At 34.0% G+C, this 21,883-nt stretch overlaps 1 protein-coding gene across 3 annotated transcripts in view; it reads left to right on the top strand.

Annotated features, from left to right (window-relative positions):
• The window catches only part of LOC149781843 (phenylalanine--tRNA ligase beta subunit-like), an 82,334-nt gene extending 60,676 nt beyond the window's left edge, over positions 1 to 21,658 (top strand). For 2 of the 3 annotated variants that reach the window (XM_089936030.1, XM_089936031.1), the window contains exons 16-19: positions 4,687 to 4,779; positions 9,801 to 9,918; positions 14,024 to 14,179; positions 14,372 to 21,658. In XM_089936030.1, coding sequence (XP_089792156.1) covers positions 4,687 to 4,779; positions 9,801 to 9,918; positions 14,024 to 14,179; positions 14,372 to 14,523 — 519 coding nt within the window. In that variant the 3' untranslated portion in view covers positions 14,524 to 21,658. The remainder of the gene's footprint in view (positions 1 to 4,686; positions 4,780 to 9,800; positions 9,919 to 14,023; positions 14,180 to 14,371) is intronic. The other variant, XR_016414801.1, reaches the window with a different exon arrangement.
• The last annotated feature ends 225 nt before the right edge of the window (positions 21,659 to 21,883 follow it).

The raw sequence follows: 21,883 nt of genomic DNA, 5'->3' as shown, positions 1-21,883 counted from the left end.
GGTGCATGGAAAAATGACAGGTAATATACATTTCTGTTGTCCTTCCAATATGATGCAAGTAATGGATCAAACATGTGCCAGTCTGATGATCCTCTGGCTAGGCGTCTTGCTAAGACGAGACTAAGACCTTTGGACATCCCTTTTGATTTGTGCACACTGTTCCACAACGGTAGGTTTTTATACGATAAAGGTGATCTGCTAACTGAGGACTGGTGTAAAAATTGTCAGTGTATATGACATAGCCTTTCATTAGTATGCAAATGAATCAATGTACGATTTAAATATTTACTATAGAGAAATCCCAGACATTGACCAATCAGAGAATTTATCACCAAAACGAGACAGATATGTGAGACCGGAATAACAGTCTACAGTGTTGAGTGGGAGTTACTGTTCCTGGACCGCTTTACCATTCTGTAGTGTTGAAAGGGTGAAGTTGTCAGTTTACTGGGCCACTTTTCAGCAACATTTATAGCATTGGACGACTGTGTTTAACTACTTTCTGAATACATAAGCTGCCAAGATTTAAACTTTTAACATCATGCTGTTGTTTACTTGTTATCACTGACCACTAGGTTCACATGAAAGAAGTTTTTACTTGAGCTATTGGTGTTTCAACTTTCTCTTTGATATGATCTGCAAATTTATGATGCTTGTTACAGTCCAGTACTGGAGATACAAACATACAAAGTTGAAAAGGAAAAAAAAAAGATTTGTTTTATTTATGTGGTTAGACTTTTCTTGTATAAACATTGTATTAGGAAAAATTATGTTGCTTAAATGCAAGATATCCTGTGGGTGGGAAGAACCAAAGTTTTGCCAGGTGTCTGGATCCCTTGATAAATACATCAGTTTTGGTCCGACAGTAATTTTGAAAACTGTTTTGTCATAAACTTTATGTAACGTAGTGGCACAACATGAATAATAAGACATACATTTTTTTGGCAAGCAAGATTACTCCCATAAAAATAGCTACAAAAGTATAGAGATTATAAAATTGCTAAAATCTGTGGGAAATTAAACCCCTCTGAATAAAAGTAAACATTTATGCTGGAAATATTGAAGATAATATATCTAAATTTTAAAATTCTTTTAAAAGGTAAGTAAAATGAAAGATGAAAGTAAAATAGGTAACAATCCTTACAATTTTTGTTACATAAACCGCATTCTCTTACAAAAAGTTCAAGATTTTGTCTGTTGGTACATGATAAAGCTTCTTGATGACCTTTATAACCCATGGAGAAGGAGAGGTATTGCACAATAGAGGAGGTCGGTGTCACTAACCAATGTTTGGAGTGACTTTGTGACATAACACAAGAGTATGCAGCCAGCTGTTGAGTGAAATGCTCGCAAGGTCATCAGAGTGCAGTCAGTGGAAATAAACTAAATTTTGCTACTAGATTTCATCTTAGATTTGAAGCAGTACATTACTTCATTGGAGAATATAAAAAATTTCAACATTGAAAATGGATGTTTATTTGTTAATATACAGTTAAATGTGATTTGAAAGACCACTGTTATGTGAGACCACCTGTTTTGAAAGACCACTGCTATGTGAGACCACCTGTTTTGAAAGACCATATTCTCAGTGCTCAGATTTATTGATTGTATAGTGGTATGACATGTTGTGAGAGTCCACCTGTCTTGAGAGACCATACTTATTTTGGTAGAAGTGGTGGTCTTTCAAGAGCTGTTATATGTACATGTAAGTTTATTATACATGTAAGTTATTATACATGTAAGTTTATTGTACATGTAAGTTATTATACATGTAAGTTATTATACATGTAAGTTTATTATACATGTAAGTTATTATACATGTAAGTACATGTAAGTTTATTATACATGTAAGTTTATTATACATGTAAGTTATTATACATGTAAGTTTATTATACATGTAAGTTATTATACATGTTGGAATGTAAGCAGTGTGAACTAATGATGTTTCTGAATTGTAGAAAGTGACGTGGCTTCTTTACAACAATATTTACTATTAATTATCTTCATTTTTATAATTGTCAGTAAAATGATTTAAATTCTGATGTCATTGTTAAACAGTTATATGTCAGAAACAGGATGCATCAGAAACAAAAACAAAAAAGGAAATATTTATCACTGAAGCTAAGATTTACCTATGTTTCATGTCTGCAGCAGAGAACAAACTTTAAGACATAGCTTTTGCACCATTGCTTAGGCAAAAGAAACAAATATGTATGGTTCCCTTAACACCATTGCTTAGGCAAAAGAAACAACTATGTATGGTTCCCTTAACACCATTGCTTAGGCAAAAGAAACAACTATGTATGGTTCCCTTAACACCATTGCTTAGGCAAAAGAAACAACTATCTATGGTTCCCTTAATACAACCAACACTTTTTTCATGCCCCAACAATATAACCTTTTAAAACTGTAACGAATTTTTTTAGGCCGTGCCTAGTTTTTAACCTACAGACCAGTAACTTAAGATTGGAGATGGTGATATGCACTAACATGAACTGAATGAAAAAGAGTCATTAAAAAACAATAGTACTGACCTTCCTACCCTATTTTTTTATTGCACATAGTTACCATAGATACCAGAACCAAATTTTTGCATGTATATTCTATGGATTTGATTGCGTTCATTTGTATGATTGATCCATTTGCCACTTCTAATTGTTTATGAATTGTAACCATTGATGTTCTACTCTGCTATCTGGTAACTAGTAGCTGCAGTGTTATACACCTCTCTGTTGAGAACTTGGGCATAATGGAGTCCAAAAAGATACACTGAACTATTAGCAAGGGTGTGAGAGTTATCAAGGCACCTCAAAAATTAAGGGATGCCATTAATGTCCAAGTATTTGTTTTTATAATCATGATCAGGATTAAATGTCAATATACAGCTTATTTCAAATGAAGTTGTTTGTTTTTTGTATAAATTAGCTTTATTTTCAAGATTTTCAACCTATGAAAGATCATTTATATTACTCCAAGAGGTCTCAACAGCCATCTCATGTACACAAAAATGATATGTATTATGTCACAGCCTTTTGTTGTTTTGCATTAACAATTAAACAAGATTCTTTTTTTTTAAATAGGGTTCATTTTGTGGGAAAAAGAACATCAGTGTCTTAGTCCATTTTTTTAAATGTTCTGTAAGCAGTGTATTGGTGCCATCATTTCAGAGCAAGTAGTAATGAAACTTCCTATCCTTGAGGAAATCTTTGACGGTCAATTCAGAAATTTTAAGTAAGCTACAAATTCTGGAACTCATTTCTCCATAATAAACTGTATCTGTGAAACAAAGCCTTTTATTCCTCAAGTACTCATTCCACTTGGTTTCCTTGTTATCTTTGATCACATTTATGAATGAGTAGGATTTTAAGTGGTTTTGTTATATTACTTACATAATAACATGTAACACAGTGTTTGATCAGTCAATTTAAATGAGTTGACCTGCAACATGAGCATGACCACTAGTTCTTACATAGGTAGAAATCACATGCTTTTTAACCTAATTGATTATTCCATCCCCATTTTTTGGTTTCATACAAAAAGACAGAATGTTATAATACAAAGCAAGTTGGCTTTTAATTGAGTGCAACAATATAATATATGCTTCAGAGATAAAAAATACTCAGCCCTTAATTAGGTTCTCACAGAAACAATTGCAGATATAGATGTGATGGTGGATTGAAATTTTCATGTTTGAATACAAGAGGGTATATTGCACTTATGATGATTTTACCAAATTAAAGGGTTGAACTAAAACACAAACTTTACTTGACAAAACTTATGTCATTGGTAATTTATGGATGAAATTGTTGTCACCAGTAGGTATTACTGACATTTTCATTTATAGTAATTTTGTTGAATATTGTTATTTGCAATGTACTGAGAAATTTTGTTTGGAAAGAAAATGTGATAAAATGTATATCTTATTAAGAATAATACTAATTGATAATTTTATGATATTCATTCAAATGTCCTGGTACTAGCACTTGTTGTATGACTGATAGTAAGTTGCATGTTAGCAGGATAGAACATTGTCAGTCACAATTCATAACAGTAGACAGCAACTGGATCAATATTGGACAATGCAATTGAAAATCCATAGTATCATCAAATGTCTCTCTTTCATCCAGACAGTGTTTACTTCTTGTTTGAAATTTAAAACTTTTTTTAACAATCTGTGCACAATGGTAAATTTACATCAGATTTTGCTCCCAAATTCAGTAGTTTGTATAAAAAAAAGTCCGGTTGATCAAAGTGATCAAAATGTCATTTATCCCAGATAAGAGATGAAGTTCAGTGTGCTATACCATACGACAAATTTTGGATGGGGCATATCTTTTTATCCTAGGCTGTCCAATTTTCCATCTATCCATCAGACCTGATAAAGTTTTATGTTTAGATCAGGAAATTCATATTGTAAAAGAGAAGCCAACAGGGCATTCTTCTTCTGTGAATACATTACTTACAAAAACAAAAGCAACTTTCGTAAAGTTCAGCATATTTATAAAAGTTATTTTGAAGGCAAATTTTCAACTTTACATGACACATATCCATTATGCATATATTGTATATTCCTCTGGTGCACATTGGAAACTGCCAAGTAGAACATAAAATCTTCCCCAAAAGTGGTGATGCATTATTTACCTTTTAAAGGAAATTGCACATTCTTCTCCTTTTTTTTTCTTGAAGTGCTCAAGAGAAGATGTAAGCACAAAATTGAGAACCAAGCTGGAAGACACGAAGGCAGTTCATATAGCTAATCCCAAAACGCTAGAATTTCAGGTAAACAAATACATCATGGATTTTTTTTACCATTACATCACATCATTTTAAATCAATGAATCAGATAATTACAAACATGACAAACTTTTGAACCAATTCAGTCAAACGTCCAGCATGTTAATCACTGAACCACAACAATTACTTCTATCTCCATTAGTCAAATTTGTGACATGTGGGAGGGTGCATCATGCCTATTGTACGTGATTTCTTACTAATTGGAGGTGATTCATTTCTAATTGGATATGTATTCTTACTAACTGGACATGATTCCATACTGATTGTTCAGGAATGTCTTAAAATTTACCCTGCACTTGATAAATCTTGAATTTTACCTTAACAAGATAAATCTGTCTTATCTTTGAGTTGATATGTTCACATCTCTCTTGTGATATAATTCACAAAACATAATCAGTGTAAATATTTAAATGTTAAAATTTTGCACACTAAAACATCTTGTAATCCGCATTGTTTTCACTGAAAAATGAAGAGTGTGATTGTTGTTAATAGAATCTACTACACATGTGGATACATGGTGGCAAGATCTTGTCCCTGACATGTTTTTTTATCCACTGTCCATGACACAATATTTATCCACTCTCTCTGACACAATTTTTATCCACTGTCCCTGACACAATTTTTATCCACTGTCCATGACATGATTCTTATCCACTGTTCCTGACATGATTTTTATCCACTATCCATGACAGAATTCTTATCCACTGTCCATGACATAATTCTTATCCACTGTGCCTGACACAATTTTTATCCACTGTCCATGACAGAATTCTTATCCACTCTCCCTAACATGATTCTAATCCACTGTCCCTGATACATTTCTTATCCACTGTCCCTGACATGATTCTAATCCACTGTCCCTGATACAATTCTTATCCAATGTCCCTGACATGATTCTTATCCACTGTCCCTGACACAATTCTTATCCACTGTCCCTGTCATGGTTCATATCCACTGTCCCTGACACTGTTCTTATCCAATGTCCCTGACACAATTCTTATCAACTGTCCCTGACATGATTCTTATCCACTGTCCCTGACACTATTCATATCCACTTTCCATGACACAATTCTTATCCACTGTCTCTGACACTATTCATATCCAGTGTCCCTGACACAATTCTTATCCAATGTCCCTGACATGATTCTTATCCACTGTCCTTGACATGATTCTTATCCACTGTCCCTGACACTATTCTTATCCAATGTCCCTGACACACTTCTTATCCACTGTCCCTGACACTATTCTTATCCACTGTCCCTGATATTATTTTTATCCACTATCCCTGACACTATTCATATCCACTCTCCCTGACATTGTTCTTATCCACTCTCCCTGTCATGATTCTTATCTACTGTCCCTAACATGATCCTTATTCACTGCCCTGACATTACTCTTATCCACTGTCCCTGACACAAATCTTATCCACTCTCCCTAACATGATTCTAATCCACTCTCCCTGATACAATTCTTATCCAATGTCCCTGACATGATTCATATCCACTGTCCCTGACAAGATTCTTATCCACTGTCCCTGACATGATTCTTATCCACTGTCCCTGACATGATTCTAATCCACTCTCCCTTATACAATTCTTATCCAATGTCCCTGACATAATTCATATCCACTGTCTCTGACATGATTCTTATTCCCTGTCCCTGACATGATTCTTATCCATTCTCCCTATCATGGTTCTTATCCAATCTCCCTGACACAATTCTTATCCATTTTCCCAGACATGATCCTTATCCACTGTCCCTGCATGATTCTTATTCACTGTCTCTGACATGATTCTTATTCACTCTCCTCAACATGATCTTTATCCAGTGTCTTTGACATGATTCTTATCCACTATCCCTGACATGGTTCTTTTCCAGTCCCTGACATGATTCTTGTCCACTGTCCCTGACACAATTCTTATCCACTGTCCATGACACAATTCATATTTCCATGGTCCCTGACATAATTCTTATCCAATGCCCCTGACACTATTCTTATCCACTCTCCCTGACATGATTCTTATCCACTGTTCTTAATATGATCCTTATCCACTTTCATTGTCAAGGTTCTTATCCACTGTCCTTGGGTTCTTATTCACTGACATCATTTTTATCCAATGTCCCTGGCATCATTTTTATCCAATGTCTCTGGCATGATTATTGTTCACTGCCCCTGACATTATTCTTGTCCACTCTCCCTGACATGATTCTGATCCAATGTCCACAACACAATTCTTATCCACAGTGGACAGTCTCTGACATGATTCTTGTCCACTCTTCATGCCATGGTTCTTATCCACATTCCCTGACATGAATCTTATCCACTGTCCCTGACACAATCTTATCTACTGTCCATGACTCAATTCATGTCCACTGTTCCTACCATGATCCTTATCCAATGTCCCTGACACTATTCTTAACCACTGTCCCTGACATGATTCTTATCCACTGACCCTGACATTATTCTAATCCACTGCCACTAACACTATTCATATCCACTGTCTCTGACATGATTTTTATCCACTGCCCCTGACATGATCCTTATCCACTGCCCCTGACACTATTCTTATCCACTGTCCCTGACACTATTCTTATCCACTGCTCCTGACACTATTCTTATCCACAGTCCCTGACATGATTCTTATCCACTTTCCCTGACTTTAATCTTATCCACTGTCCCTGCACTATTCTTATCCATTGTCCCTGACATGATTCTTATCCACTTTCCTTGACTCTAATCTCATCCACTGTCCCTGCACTGTTCTTATCCACTGTCACTAACACTATTTTTATCCACTGTCCCTGACATGATTCTTATCCACTTTCCTTGACTCTAATCTTGTCCACTGTCCCTGCACTGTTCTTATCCACTGTCACTAACACTGTTCTTATCCACTGTCCCTGACATGATTCTTATCCACTGTCCCTGACACTAATCTTATCCACTGTCTCTGAAACTGTTCTTATCCACTGTCCCTAACAAGATTATTAGTCACTATCTCTGACATGATTCTTATCCACTGTCCCTAAGAGAATTCTTTTCCACTGTCCATGACACAATTCTTATCCAATGTCCCTGACGTAATTCTTATTCACTATCCTTGACATGATTCTTATCCACTGTTACTAAGAGAATTCTTATCCACTGCCCATGACACAATTCATATTCACTGTCCATAACATGATTCTTATCCAATAGCCCTGACACTATTCTCATCCACTGTCCATGACATGATTCTTATCCACTTTCCCTGACTCTAATCTTATCCACTGTCCCTGACACAATTCATATCACTGTCCATAACATGATTCTTATCCAATGTACTTGACATGTTCTTTATCCACTGTCCCTTTCATGATCCTTATCCACTGTCTTAGAATTCTTATCCAATGTCCCTGACATGATTCTTATTCACTATCCTTGACATGATGCTTATCCAGTGTCCCTAAGAGAAATCTTATTCACTGCCCATGACACAATTCATATTCACTGTCCATAACATGATTCTTATCCAATAGCCCTGACACTATTCTTATCCACTGTTCATGACATAATTCTTATCCAATGTCCCTGACATGATCCTTATCCACTGTCTCAGACAGAATTCTTATCCACTGTCCCTGACTCAGTTCTTATCCACTGTCCATGACACAATTCATATTCGCTGTCCCTAACACGATTCTTATCCAATAGCCCTGAAACTATTCTTATCCACTGTCCATGACACAGTTCTTATCCACTGTTCCTAACAAGATTATTAGTCACTGTCTCTGACATGATTCTTATCCACTGTCCCTAAGAGATTTCTTATCCACTGTCCATGACACAACTCTGTTCTAATGTCCTTGACGTAATTCTTATTCACTATCCTTGACATGATGCTTATCCACTGTCTCTAAGAGAATTCTTATCCACTGCCCATGACACAATTCATATTCACTGTCCATAACATGATTCTTATCCAATAGCCCTGACACTATTCTTATCTACTGTCCATGACACAATTCTTATCCAATGTCCCTGACATGATTCTTATCTGCTGTCCCTGACATGATTATTATCCACTGTTTTTGTCACAATTCTTATCCCCTCTCCCTAACTCAATTCTTATCCACTGTCCATGACACAATTTATATTCACTGTCCATAACATGATTCTTATCCAATAGCCCTGACACTATTCTTATCCACTGTCCATGACATGATTATTATCTACTGTTCTTGTCACAATTCTTATCCACTGTCCCATATATGATTCTTATCCACTGTATCTTTCACAATTCATATTAACTGACCCAGACATGATTCTTATCCACTGTCTCTGACACAATTCTTACCCATGCTCCCTGACATGATTTTTATCCACTGTCCCTGACATGATTCTTATTCACTGTCCCTGACACAATTCTTATCCACTGTCCCTGACACAATTCTTATCCACTGTCCCTGACACAATTCTTATCCACTGACCCAGACATGATTCTTATCCACTGTCTCTGACACAATTCTTACCCATGCTCCCTGACATGATTTTTATCCACTGTCCCTAACATGATTCTTATTCACTGTCCCTGACACAATTCTTATCCACTGTCCCTAACATACTTCTTATTCACTTGGATTAGATTTTATCATTTGGCCTAGATATACATGGGAAAGAATCAGTTAATCATACTGGCTTGTAGTAGAATAGGTCACATGCTCCTCATGACATTACTTTCATGATGTTACATGTTACATGTACATAGGCCATTCGCTGTATGAAAGCTGTGTGCTTAAAGTGGGCCACTCTCTGTATGGAAAGTTGTGTGTTATTTTTTGGCCATATACTGTATGGAAAGATGCTTGTTGCTGTATGTAGACAGGATTTGAGGAATCTAACACTTGGGAACAAGATTTGTGTCCAGGACTTGACAAAAGTTGTCCCTGGCACAAATCCTATCCTGTGGGATAGAATTTCCCATCTTGTCAACTCAAGTAAAGAAGCATGTATTTATTTTCTTCAGGTTGCAAGGACCACTCTTTTGCCTGGTGTCATGAAGACCATACATTCCAACAAGAACATGCCTCTACCATTACAGCTGTTTGAAATTTCAGATATTGTCCACAAAGATCCAGAGACAGGTAACATTTGTCATGACAAGCTGGAAATAAAATATGTATAGCATGCTGTTACTCTTTTATCTTCATCTAATGCCACTGATTAGATGTTTCCTTATTTTTATGCTTGCAAAAGGCATCCAACTTAACAGCTAGGTAAAACTCCAGCTCTTCTCAGATGGCTATTCAAGCTTATTAATGATTAACACCACGACACCTGCAAAGTTTATTTTATTTTTGTTTATTTGTTTGCTTCTTAGCTCAAATGTAGAAAGTACATGAGAGCTTATGTTACGACTCCAGCATTGTCTGCATCAGGGTTGGCATATATATGTGTTGGTGTCAGAAGATGTAGACAGCTTCTTGACGTTTATGTTTGGCTATGGCCCATATGAAGAAAATGTTACTGTTGTATCTTCTAGGATTTGTCTGATCTCATTTTATACTCTTTTACCCAATTTTACTCTGTATCTTCTAGTATTTGTCTGATCTCATTTTATATTCTTTTACCTGGTTTTTACTCTGTATCTTCTAGGATTTACCTGATCTCATTTTATACTCTTTTACCCAATTTTACTCTGTATCTTCTAGGATTTGTCTGATCTCATTTTATACTCTTTTACTCAGTTTTACTCTGTATCTTCTAGGATTGGCCTGATCTCATTTTATACTCTTTTACCCAGTTTTACTCTGTATCTTCTAGCATTTGTCTGATCTCATTTTATACTCTTTTACCTGGTTTTTACTCTGTATCTTCTAGGATTTACCTGATCTCATTTTATACTCTTTTACCTAATTTTACTCTGTATATCTAGGATTTGCCTGATCTCATTTTATACTCTTTTACCCAATTTTACTCTGTATCTTCTAGCATTTGTCTGATCTCATTTACTATTCTTTTTTATCACATAGTCGGTTCATTTTGCCTACAATGTGTGCAGTTTCATATAATTGATATTATAACATGTGAACATATCACTTTATGTGATTGAACTAATTGGTCCAAATAAGTCCATGAAATTGTTGTGCAGTATTCTTGTTACTGATTTGCTAAGATTGCAGAAAAAAAGCATTTTTAATCCCACCTTCTGTTTGTTTTCAATGAACATTTTGGTGACCATTTTTTGATTTGAGTCACAAAAGGAATTGGGAAAAAATGGTCTCATCTGTCTGAATGTGGCCAATTTACCACAAATGGGGGCTTGTTACGTCATGTATAACATATCATAACATGTACAATTGATAAAACCCCAAGACAAGAACAATAACAACAACAAGAAGTAAAACTAAGAGAGTATTGCTGAGTTGAGAGCAGGTTTGTGGTGATGGGGTAGAGGGTGGGGTAGTAAACCTGTAGCATGGAATCCACCCTATATACAAGCATGGTTTAAATGTTAACTTATAGAAGTAAAGAAACTCACCTCTGTTCACAGAAGAATGTGGACATAAGCCAGTATCCAAACTGACAGAAGTTTATCCAACCACTGCATATTACATGGTGAATATATGATGTGATTTGAATTCAATATGACATTTGTTTACATATTCTATATTATTCTATTCCAAGTCAAGTACTGCAAATATCCGGTCACAAATACCCTACAGTAAATATGGGAATTTCTGCATCCAGTAAACCTTCATTTCAAATGAACATTGCAACAATGTAATGTTTAGTTGTGAAAGTGACATCATAGGTCATGTAAGCATGGACTGTAACAGGTACTACATCAAACAATGCGACATCACACTCATTGGTCATTCAGTGTTGAAAAATGACTTTGTCTGTGTAAAATGTTCTGTTTATTTGGAAGGATGCTTGTTCTTTGACGTTAAGTTTGTAAGAAAAGTATAATCTGCTTTCAAATGATAATACTAGTTCAACTTTTTTTGGGACTATTTTTTATGCGCAACAAATGAAAGATGCAGCATCTGTCAGAATGAATGAAATTATTTGTTTTTCTTTCTATCTAAATAATTTCCAATGAAATAAACACTATGTGATAAAACAATCTCAAATGGGCAATGGTTTAATATTATATTTATCAAACTCATTTAATAATGTCAAGCTCTTGCAAGCCAAGGATTCCAAAAGCTGGACATTATTCGACTTGTTTCATAAATTCAATAGTAAATCATTACCCATTTGAGATCCTCTATGTCCTATTTTCTTGCTGTATGTTTATCACATTGCATGATCTCATTCATTCATCTTTCAGTACATTACATTTCTGGAGCTTTAAGCTCGCAATGTTAATTATGACCAGGTGCAGCATTATAGATAACAAGAAAAATAAGAAAAGCACAAGTACCACAACCATGTTCTCAGTCCATATTATAAGTTCAAAATTTGTTTTTACAATTCAACATAAAAGATTTGCATTCATTAATGTTTCTTTCAAAACATTGGTGCTAAAGAATAACATCGAAGCTCAACGCATTCCTGATTAGCCATTGTTAACAAGCCTAGCAGCAGAGTAAAAATGTAATTCTTCAGTTAGTGATTGATCATAGATTCATGAAAAAAATGATGACAGTTACCTTTTTCATAACAATCACTGTTTATTGCAAGAACAGTCACTTATAGAAAGCTGACTTCAATGCTTAGTGCATTGAAAAAATTAATCATCCTCTCAAATAATCAGTCAGTGGATAAATGTATTTAGGCATGCATCAAGGCCATTAAACCTTTTTCAAAATTAAGGTTAATGGCTTGTCTCTAATCAGAAAATATAATATGATGCCAGAGACCAGTTTCATGCAATAATTTGAGACCTTAGCATCAGATGTGCTTCTCAGTTCAAATTTTTTCTTTTCTTTTTAAAGCTTACCTCTTTTTAGTTTTAAGGTGTGTTGTTTTGTGTTGTTATTTTTTTTCAATAGTTAATGTACATCTTGAAACCAGCATGACTTTTAACACTAGCTTGTACATGTGTGAACCATCCAGACTGATTGATGTTGACTGGATGCAGAAAGCTACACTAGCTTGTAAATGTGTGTTACCATCCAGACTGACTGATATTGACTGGATGCAGAAAGCTACAGCAACTTGCATTGTGGCTAATTTTAAAGTAAAATACTCCTTAAGCCAGTGCCTGGTGATGTCATGAAAAAGGTGAGGAAATAAATATCTTTATTCATCAAAATCACATTGTTCACAACATGAATGGCCACTGACAGAGTGGAATGGCCACTGACAGAGTGGAATGGCCAATACAGTGTACAAATTCCATGCCTTAAAAAATCTCTTTTTGAATTTTATATGTATTGCTTCTTTCATTAATTTCTTCAAAGTGGGTCTTGGAAATAGTATGGAAATGAAAGCGAAACTATTACAAATTATTAACCAGCACACAAAACACTTTATGAAATATTATTTCTTGAGAAAGAACATCAAAATTACTGCTTGCTGCCAAACAGTTTATTAAGTGTAAAATCTTGCTATTTCTTCTGTTGTATGCTACATTATTGACAGGGTGGAAAGATTCTGATGAAATTTAAAACCTCATTTCTTTTATGTTATGTCCTTTCATCTTTAAGTATCCCTAGCTAGGCCACTGATAATCATAACAAGAAATGTTACCATGGTAGCATTTATATAGGTAAAGGTACAAAATTGACATCTGATATGGTTGGGTTTATGCGTCACGGTTATGTAATGTGTCAACTCATGGAGAGAATACAATAGAACCAGGGACATGTGCCATAAAACTCACTACAGCTGCAATAAAATCCATTATGGACTTCCACTAGATTGAATGGATATCCACTTGAATGGGTACGAAATCCACCAGACAGTGTGGACTTCCACTACTCACAGTGGGCAATTAATCCCATGCCCCTTTGTACATGCCCACCGGACTGAGTGGGCAATCCATAAAACACAATGTGTGTGTACAGTATGTTGTGGTGGCAAAGAAGGCTATACATAGCATTGCATGAATTTCTTGTTTATTCACATGATCTTATTTGTTGGGACTGAGGAGTCAAATTCATTCATCATTAATTAAGTGGGATAACCATCTGTCTTAATAAAATCATTATAATTGAAATTTTTCTGTCAACCTTTTTGCATGTTAATACCTATCTTGATAATTGTTAATACTTAGCATATGCAAATTGCATTTTTTAGATACTGGTGCCTGCAATGAACGTCATGTTTGTGCAGTGAATTACAACAAGACATCTGGTTTTGAGATAATCCATGGTTTGTTGGACAGGATCATGCAGTTGTTAGAAATTCCACCTCGCAAAGACGATGCTGGATACTATCTCAGAGCCTCGGATAGTAAGTGAAGTTATTAATAGAAACAACAACATCGATAGCAAAAAAAGTAGACTATAAGTTACAGACACTGAAATAAAATATACACCAACATTAGCAATTATGTTGTTAAGACCTCAACCAGATTTTATGAGTATTATTCACCAGCATTAAAGTCATGACATTGGTATCATCCAGACTTTTGTTTTCTTACAGATCCCACTTTCTTCCCTGGGAGGTGTGCAGAGGTTATTGCTCTTGGTCAGACCGTTGGCTATTTGGGTGTCCTTCATCCAGAGATTGTTACAGGGTTTGATCTAACTCAGCCATGTGCAGCCCTTGAAATCAGCATTGAACCATTCCTGTAATGAACAAGAACTCTGAAAATGTAACATTGAACCATTCCTGTAATGAACAAGAACTCTGAAAAAATAACATTGAACCATTCTTGTAATGAACAAGAACTCTGAAAGAAATAACATTGAACCATTCCTGTAATGAACAAGAATTCTGAAGAAAGAAAAAAACTGAACCATTCCTGCAATGAACAAGAGCTCTGAATAAATAGTATGGATCCAGACTTGTAGCGCATAACTAATTGATTCAAGACCTGTTCTACAAAATTTGTGACATCACCTGCATTAAAATCCTGTTACAGGAATTAAAATGACGAAAATTTGTTTCATTATAAAAAAGCTTATGTTAAAATGTAAACTGTTATGGCCTGTTACCAATGTCAGTATGTTTAGTAGCCTTGTTTGATGACATGACAGAGTAAAATACAATGTGTGCAAGGATGTTTTGCAATGATGTGAAATTTTATTTTTTTGTTCCAGAGCTTTTTTAGTTCCAAAAACTTTTATTATTGTCTCATCTTTTGATTTACCGTGTGTTGAGTGTACTAGACATTACTAACATGCTAATGTTGAGATGTTTTTTCAGTTTGTACAAATAGTAACATTTGTTTAAATTTTTTGTAGTAACTAATGAAGGTATATAATTATCACCATTTTTTGTTACTTCATAGAAGTGCATTCATCATGCATGTTTCATTCAGGATGTAACAGTGAATTTGAAAGCCAACAACTACCGTATTTGCCGGCATATAAGACAATACTTTTTTTTACCAGAAAATCTTAGCGTCATCTTATACTCCGACTCGATTTATATATGGATTATGTCATCTGAATTGATTTATCATATTTTTCGTATGGAAAATTAATTCTCCAAGAATACAAAAAATAATGTGTAAAAAATATTTCATTTTGGGGAAGAGATCGTGTATAAACAAATATAGGATCCCACATTGAGTATTTTAAACAATTATATGATCGTCAGTATTAAAAATTAACAGAGATCAGATGTAATTGCACTAAAGCAGCATGTGCTTGTAATGTATGTTGTTTGTAATATACATTGTATAAATTTAATTGCATCTATGTGCATTAGAATTTACAAGTTAGAAGATGAATAACCATGACAAAGACATATTCCATCACATTTTTCTTCTTGCACCTAATGATAAAATAATCGGTATGCCCCATTGAGAGACAGACAGACAGACAGACAGACAGACAGACAAACAGACAGAGATGTCTTCATGATTGTAAATCTGTATTGTTCACTTACTTGATGACTGCTTTTACATGTGTATAAGTTCAGTACCATATTCCATTATCAATTAATGCGACTAGTTAAGCAATTCCTTCTATTTTTTGTTTCCACTTCCATTATTAAAAGAATCACATGACTCTGTAGTGGTATTTACATGCTAATTAAATATGCTATGGCTGTATTTAGTCAATCCAAGATAACCCATGTTTGAGGTCATGATTCTGCTCACCAAATCAGATTAGCGAGGATATCAGTAGGAAAATGAGGCTATCCATGGGTATTAGGAATACCACACCATACAGATAAAGGAAATGCCAGATGGTTACTATTGTAAATTTCTCAGCCAGTGACATTTTTTAACTTGCTGACAGAACCGACAGCAATTTAAAGTACATCTAGCATGAGCAAAGATCAAAAACAATTCCCACCTATGTACAGGAAGAGTACATGTACTTTAAACAAAATCTTAATTGTTGAGAATGGAGAGGTCATTATACTTGGAAAGAAAATTAGACAGCATGCAAAATGGTCATTCTTGGGAATTAACCTAATAGAGACTATATGGATATAACTAAACCTTATTCACTTCAGCAACACGGGCGCAAAAGTTTAAAAAAAGAACCAAAAATATCCACGAAGAGCTGAACTTTCTCTCTCTCTCATATTTTATATTGATCATGAAGTGCAAAAAGAAAAATGTGATGGAATACATAAATTGCATCCTTCCCTCTGTATCTCTTCCCCTTCCCCAACCCCCCCTTGAAAATGCATTTTAGTATTAATTATGCAATTTCCCTATTGCTCGTAATCTGAAATAGCATACAATGATACTTTTCTTATTTCTGAAACTGGAAGTTATTATAATTTGATTCCACACAGCATCGCTAGTTTTGTCCTATCTGTAACTCAGTTTTCAGGTCAGCATCATTATGTGTAGTTTAAAGTACATAATAAGTCTAAAATATTTCTTGTGAAACAAATTAGGTACTTTTAATTACATTTAATGATCCTGACTGGAAAGGTTACTGAGTTACAGGTAGGATGAAGTTCATGATGCTGTGTGGAATGAAGTGAAAAACACAATCTGATATGTTGATCTGGCCTCGTCTTACACTCAGCATCGACTTATATAAGGATGAAGGGTGGAAAATTTGCCAAATTTGCTGATTCAATTTGGACTTTGCATCGACTTATAGGCTGGCAAATATGATATTTTAAAAAGGATCAACCCTTGTGATGAAGTATAAAAAGAAATTTTAAGTTGGTAAAAAGCTCTTTCATGAGTAATTGCCAAAAACCAAAAACAAAAATATTTTATACTATGTGAATAATTCATCAGGCACATTATTAAATTTATTATAATTTTACATCAGTAGAAAGAAAATAAAAATAATTACATCCATGAATCTCCCTTTTTGTGGAACCTATAATTATTTCATTTATCTACAGAAATTATAAAATATAAAGTAAGAATTTTGTTTGTTATAGAATGTTTTCTTGAATTACAGTTTAATAGCAAATGACATTGTAATGAAATTCACCATAATTCTTACAAGGTTTTTTCTTATGTCCAGGCCCACTCTGTACAAAAGAAAGAATTCTGTTGTTCTATGTATTTTCAGGATTGGTAAAACATTGATTGTGAAATTTTGCACAAGCTCATGCACATATTTTATTGGTGTTTTTTGTGTGTTTGTAGTCATATGTATAAAAAGAGTAGCAGTGAGCATCCGTCCAAAAAGCCTGTCAGTCAAAAAGGGCATTTCAGTCAAAAAGGGCCTGTCAGTTAAAAAGGGCATGTCAGCCAGAAAGGGCCTGTCAGTTAAATAATAAATTGAATATGGTATGGTTGCATACAGGCTGGGTGTATCTTGACTGTGAAAAGTAATGTTCAAGTTTGAAAGTCCCTGACATTTATTTTATAATATATCTAGGTAGGATATGAGAGTCAAGGTTATTGTATCTATTACAGACTCAGAATTATGGCAGTTAGTGAACAGAGCACGTTTAATACAATATTTATATAGGTCTTAAACAAATAATGGCATTACAAAGTTTATGCTCTGTCCTGGCATCTTTTCAGTAACTTTCTAAAACCTTATTAACTTCAATTTAGTTGCATTGTTAATTTTTAAAAAATTTGTTAAATACAAAGAACAATTATACTTCTTGGATGACTTGGACTTTTAGGATTTTGTCATTCATTTGCTATACCAGTGTCCTTTGGTTTGAAATTTTATACATGAAAGTGACTGCAATTATAATGGAGACATTTGTTTCAGTGTTTTCTACCTTGGTCTTGTCATGTCCTTCATGCTGTCCACACTTTGAACTTGTATATAAAAGATGGTTTTGAAGGTAGCCAAATATTTTTCCATAATAAAATGCTATCAAACCAGGGCATTTTTTTTCATCCACATCTAAGGACTCTTATTTAACTTATGCAAAGTTTATTCTTGTATTTAGTCAACGGCAGAATTCAGTCTGCTATTTCTGCTTTTCGGACTGTATCATAGCTGAATTTTTGGTTTCCAGTTATTTTGATTTTTAATTTTGAAGTAATTGTTTCTTCAGACTGGCTCTGTACTTCAGTTATTGTTCATGTTTATACCTGTATCTGAAGATAAAAGTTACCTTTCCTAATATACTAAAACAAAATTCATTAGCTTATGGACTCATTTTCTTTAAAGATAATGAAGAGATTAAAATAAAGATGTACTTGAGCACAACATGTCAAGTTTTAAACACTCAAACCTGTCAGTAGTGGCCGCCTGTGGGAAAAGGCAAAACTGGCCATTGTATACATGTTAATTCTGTACACATGTTCACCTTTCAAATATGGATGTTAGGCAGATGCCATGTATTGATTATCATTATCATTTTTTAATTATTACAGCTTATAAACAGCTTTTCTTATGTGTACTATTTATCATTATAATGCAGTATGTTATACAATATGTACATTATACATGTTATGTATGTACATATGTTGTTCTCTCCCAAGGTTATGATCCACACAAGACCACTGTATCCTGCTCACTTTAATTCAGTCCATAAATCAAATCATATCTGACTCTTCAATAAAATCACTGATCTTTATTTTGTGCAGTCCATAACAAAATAATAATTTTACTACTAATTGGCAACTTACATTGGACTGTGCCACCTTGTATAAATCAGACTAAAAACTGTTCACACTTCAGACTGTATCAGGGTTAGTCAGTTGCTCAACTCACCCAGGTCAAAAGAAAGTCAGCTTATGTGAGAGACCTGTGATGAATAGAGAACCAAAAGAAGTTTTATATAGCTGTTTTTAGAAACACATAAATCAAAGATTTGCTTGCCTTTATAGAAAACCTTTTAAGTATTGAGTTACCCATGACCCTAATGAAAAAGGATCTGATGTGTATCTCTCCTCAAATATGATATTTTTTGTTTAAAGAAAGCTTTAATTTCAAACTATACATGTCACAATGGTGAAAAAGGCTACTGCCATTTCTGCTGCAATGACTACTTTTCCAACCATCCAGCAAATGAATTGCTTCAGAAAAAGTCACTGCTATATAAAGGTGACATTTGGATAAGTTTGAATTGTTATAGAAAGCGAATGTGTTAGCCTAGGTTATAATTATTCCTTCTTGTTAATTCTTATAGTTAACACTGAAATGGCAAATATTTTGATAATAGGTCAGGAGTATGACAACTCCAACATCACTTTTCATGATCAGCGGACATGGAGTCACAATGTTAAACAGGTTTTGTATTTTTATGCTCAGAAATTGTTTGCTACTATCTTTTTAAACACATTTTTACATTTTGTATTTTGTTTGCACAATTTAGCACAAAGCAACTTTGTAGGCAGATTTATGCTTTAATTACATTTTCATGCCATTATAATAGTATTTTCTATTTTTTTTATTTCCTAACTAAGTTTAGTTAGCAGTGTTTTTAAAATCTATATTTCCTGGCTTTAACTTCATAGCACTTTTTGTTTGAACAAATGTAAATTTTATAATTTTTACAAATATTTATCTATTAATCTTAAAGATCTGAAACATAAAATCAGGGATTTTTATGTCATGCTTGTAACAAAATGTCATTTTATTCACCCAACTATATTTTCCCATTTCTTCTGTGGAAAAAGTGTTGTTAAAATGAACCAACCTGCCTACTGTCAAGTACCAGTGTTACGGAATGGTGTTTATTCACATGGTCCAAAGAGGTAAAATATGGTTGTGCATAAAAAAATTCCTTCTTAAGTGTATTTAGACTTTCTTAATATTGACTTCATGCATGCATGATGTACATGTATGAAACAGCTGTCTGGCTGACATCATTTGTTTTATTTTTACTAGCATTGGATACATACATGTAATAACAAAAAAAGTATGGAATCCTAATTGGTTTTCAAAGACTCATATTTCTTATGTTTTATGATCATTTTCTTAACTGCAATGGTTTCATCAGCAAACAGAATTAAATCCTTATTTCAGATGTATTATGCATTGACAATCATGTATATTTATTAAATAATTGGGATGACATGGAAATGTTTTGGGGTTAATTAGTACATACATTCTGCATCTTTTCTGTAGTAATATCAACTTCCTGCAAGTTTTCTACCAAGATGTTAAACAAACATTTGTGGACATATCAAAGTCATGTATTGGCATATATTTACTTTTGGGAAATTTAGATGCATGGCTTCTGTCCACATTTTAAGTATTTTTATGTCTGTTGTCCTCATCCTATCCCATTATTTTTTATATTGGGTATTCCCTAATGAAACCAATTAAAATTATGAAAGTATGATTTGAATATGATTAGTCTTTCAAATATACTTGCATATTGTAATATGCAAAAATTACCATCTTTATAAGGAGAAAAGTTTTGTACATTAACCAAATGGTATAATTGCATTTCCTCTAATTTCAACTATGTACATGTATCAGTTTTATCAAATTTATTAATTCATTTTTATGTAAAACATATGACAATGAAAGCATCACAAGTTTAAGTATCGTAAGTTTTTGCACAGGCCAATATATTTGTATGGGGAGTTAACTCAACATAAGGTGTATACCACAGCTAGAGAAAGTAAAATGGCTGACATTATGCATGAACTGAACTGTGAACGTATGTAATGAAAATAGTGCAGAAATCAGGTAAACATAATTAATAATCTGAGAAATTATTTTGTCTTCTCCACAAAATCTCCCAGAAGTGAGGCAATGTTCTACAGATATCAGCATTACAATGGAGGCTTCCTTTTCATGAATGGATTTACTGTGGATTATTGCATCATCAAAAATCAAATGAAATAGCAGGGAGGTTTGAAAGGATGGGTTGTGTTTTTAAGGTATAATTGATACCTTATTTACATGTTTATAAATTGAGTCAAAGTGAAATTTTTACAAACCATGATCTGCCATCGTATAATGCACAGCAGATTTGGATCTATGCCGTTTGATAAGAGTGATCAGTAGAGTAAACACTGACCCATATCGGCTGGGACATTATATAAAGGCTGATCAGAGTCTACCAGTATGTTGTTTGACGTTGAACTCGAGTTTATATGGTAGTTTTTCAGTCTGTTTTGAGACATGAGAGATGCTCAGCAATGGAGTACTGTGACCTTTTACATGTTTTATGGTAGAAGATTTGTTTATGACATGTATTATGGTTCAAGACTCGTTTATTACATGCTTTTTTGGTACAAGACTAATGGATGCATGCCCACACACAACCCATCACATCTGAGAAGGCATGAATCAAACCTGGAAATTTCCAGTGAAATTGTAAATTATTACACATGTTAATCCTTAATTCTTGCTAAAAGTAAAATTTGCATTTGTTTAAGGTCGAGGAAATAAAATATATTAAATACAAGTTTTGTTGTATTTATTCAGTGTTCTAGATAATATGGAATCTGTATAAATGTTTATATATTCTGGCTTCATTTCTTATCTCAGTCAAGATTAATTTTGAATTTTTTCCATTAAGGTTTCTGAGTTATGGCATGTCTTTCTCTTAAAACTTTACCCGTTTATCATTAATTTGGTTTATTTTCAACAACTTTCAAATGACACAAATTAATTCAAATCACATCATGGA

The sequence above is a fragment of the Sinohyriopsis cumingii genome, chromosome 15 (assembly GCF_028554795.1).
Source record: "Sinohyriopsis cumingii isolate HCF-2022 chromosome 15, ASM2855479v2, whole genome shotgun sequence".
Taxonomy (NCBI): Eukaryota; Metazoa; Mollusca; class Bivalvia; order Unionida; family Unionidae; genus Sinohyriopsis; species Sinohyriopsis cumingii.
The sequence above is the reverse complement of the archived record's forward strand: the minus strand, read 5'-3'. Positions and strand labels throughout refer to the sequence as shown.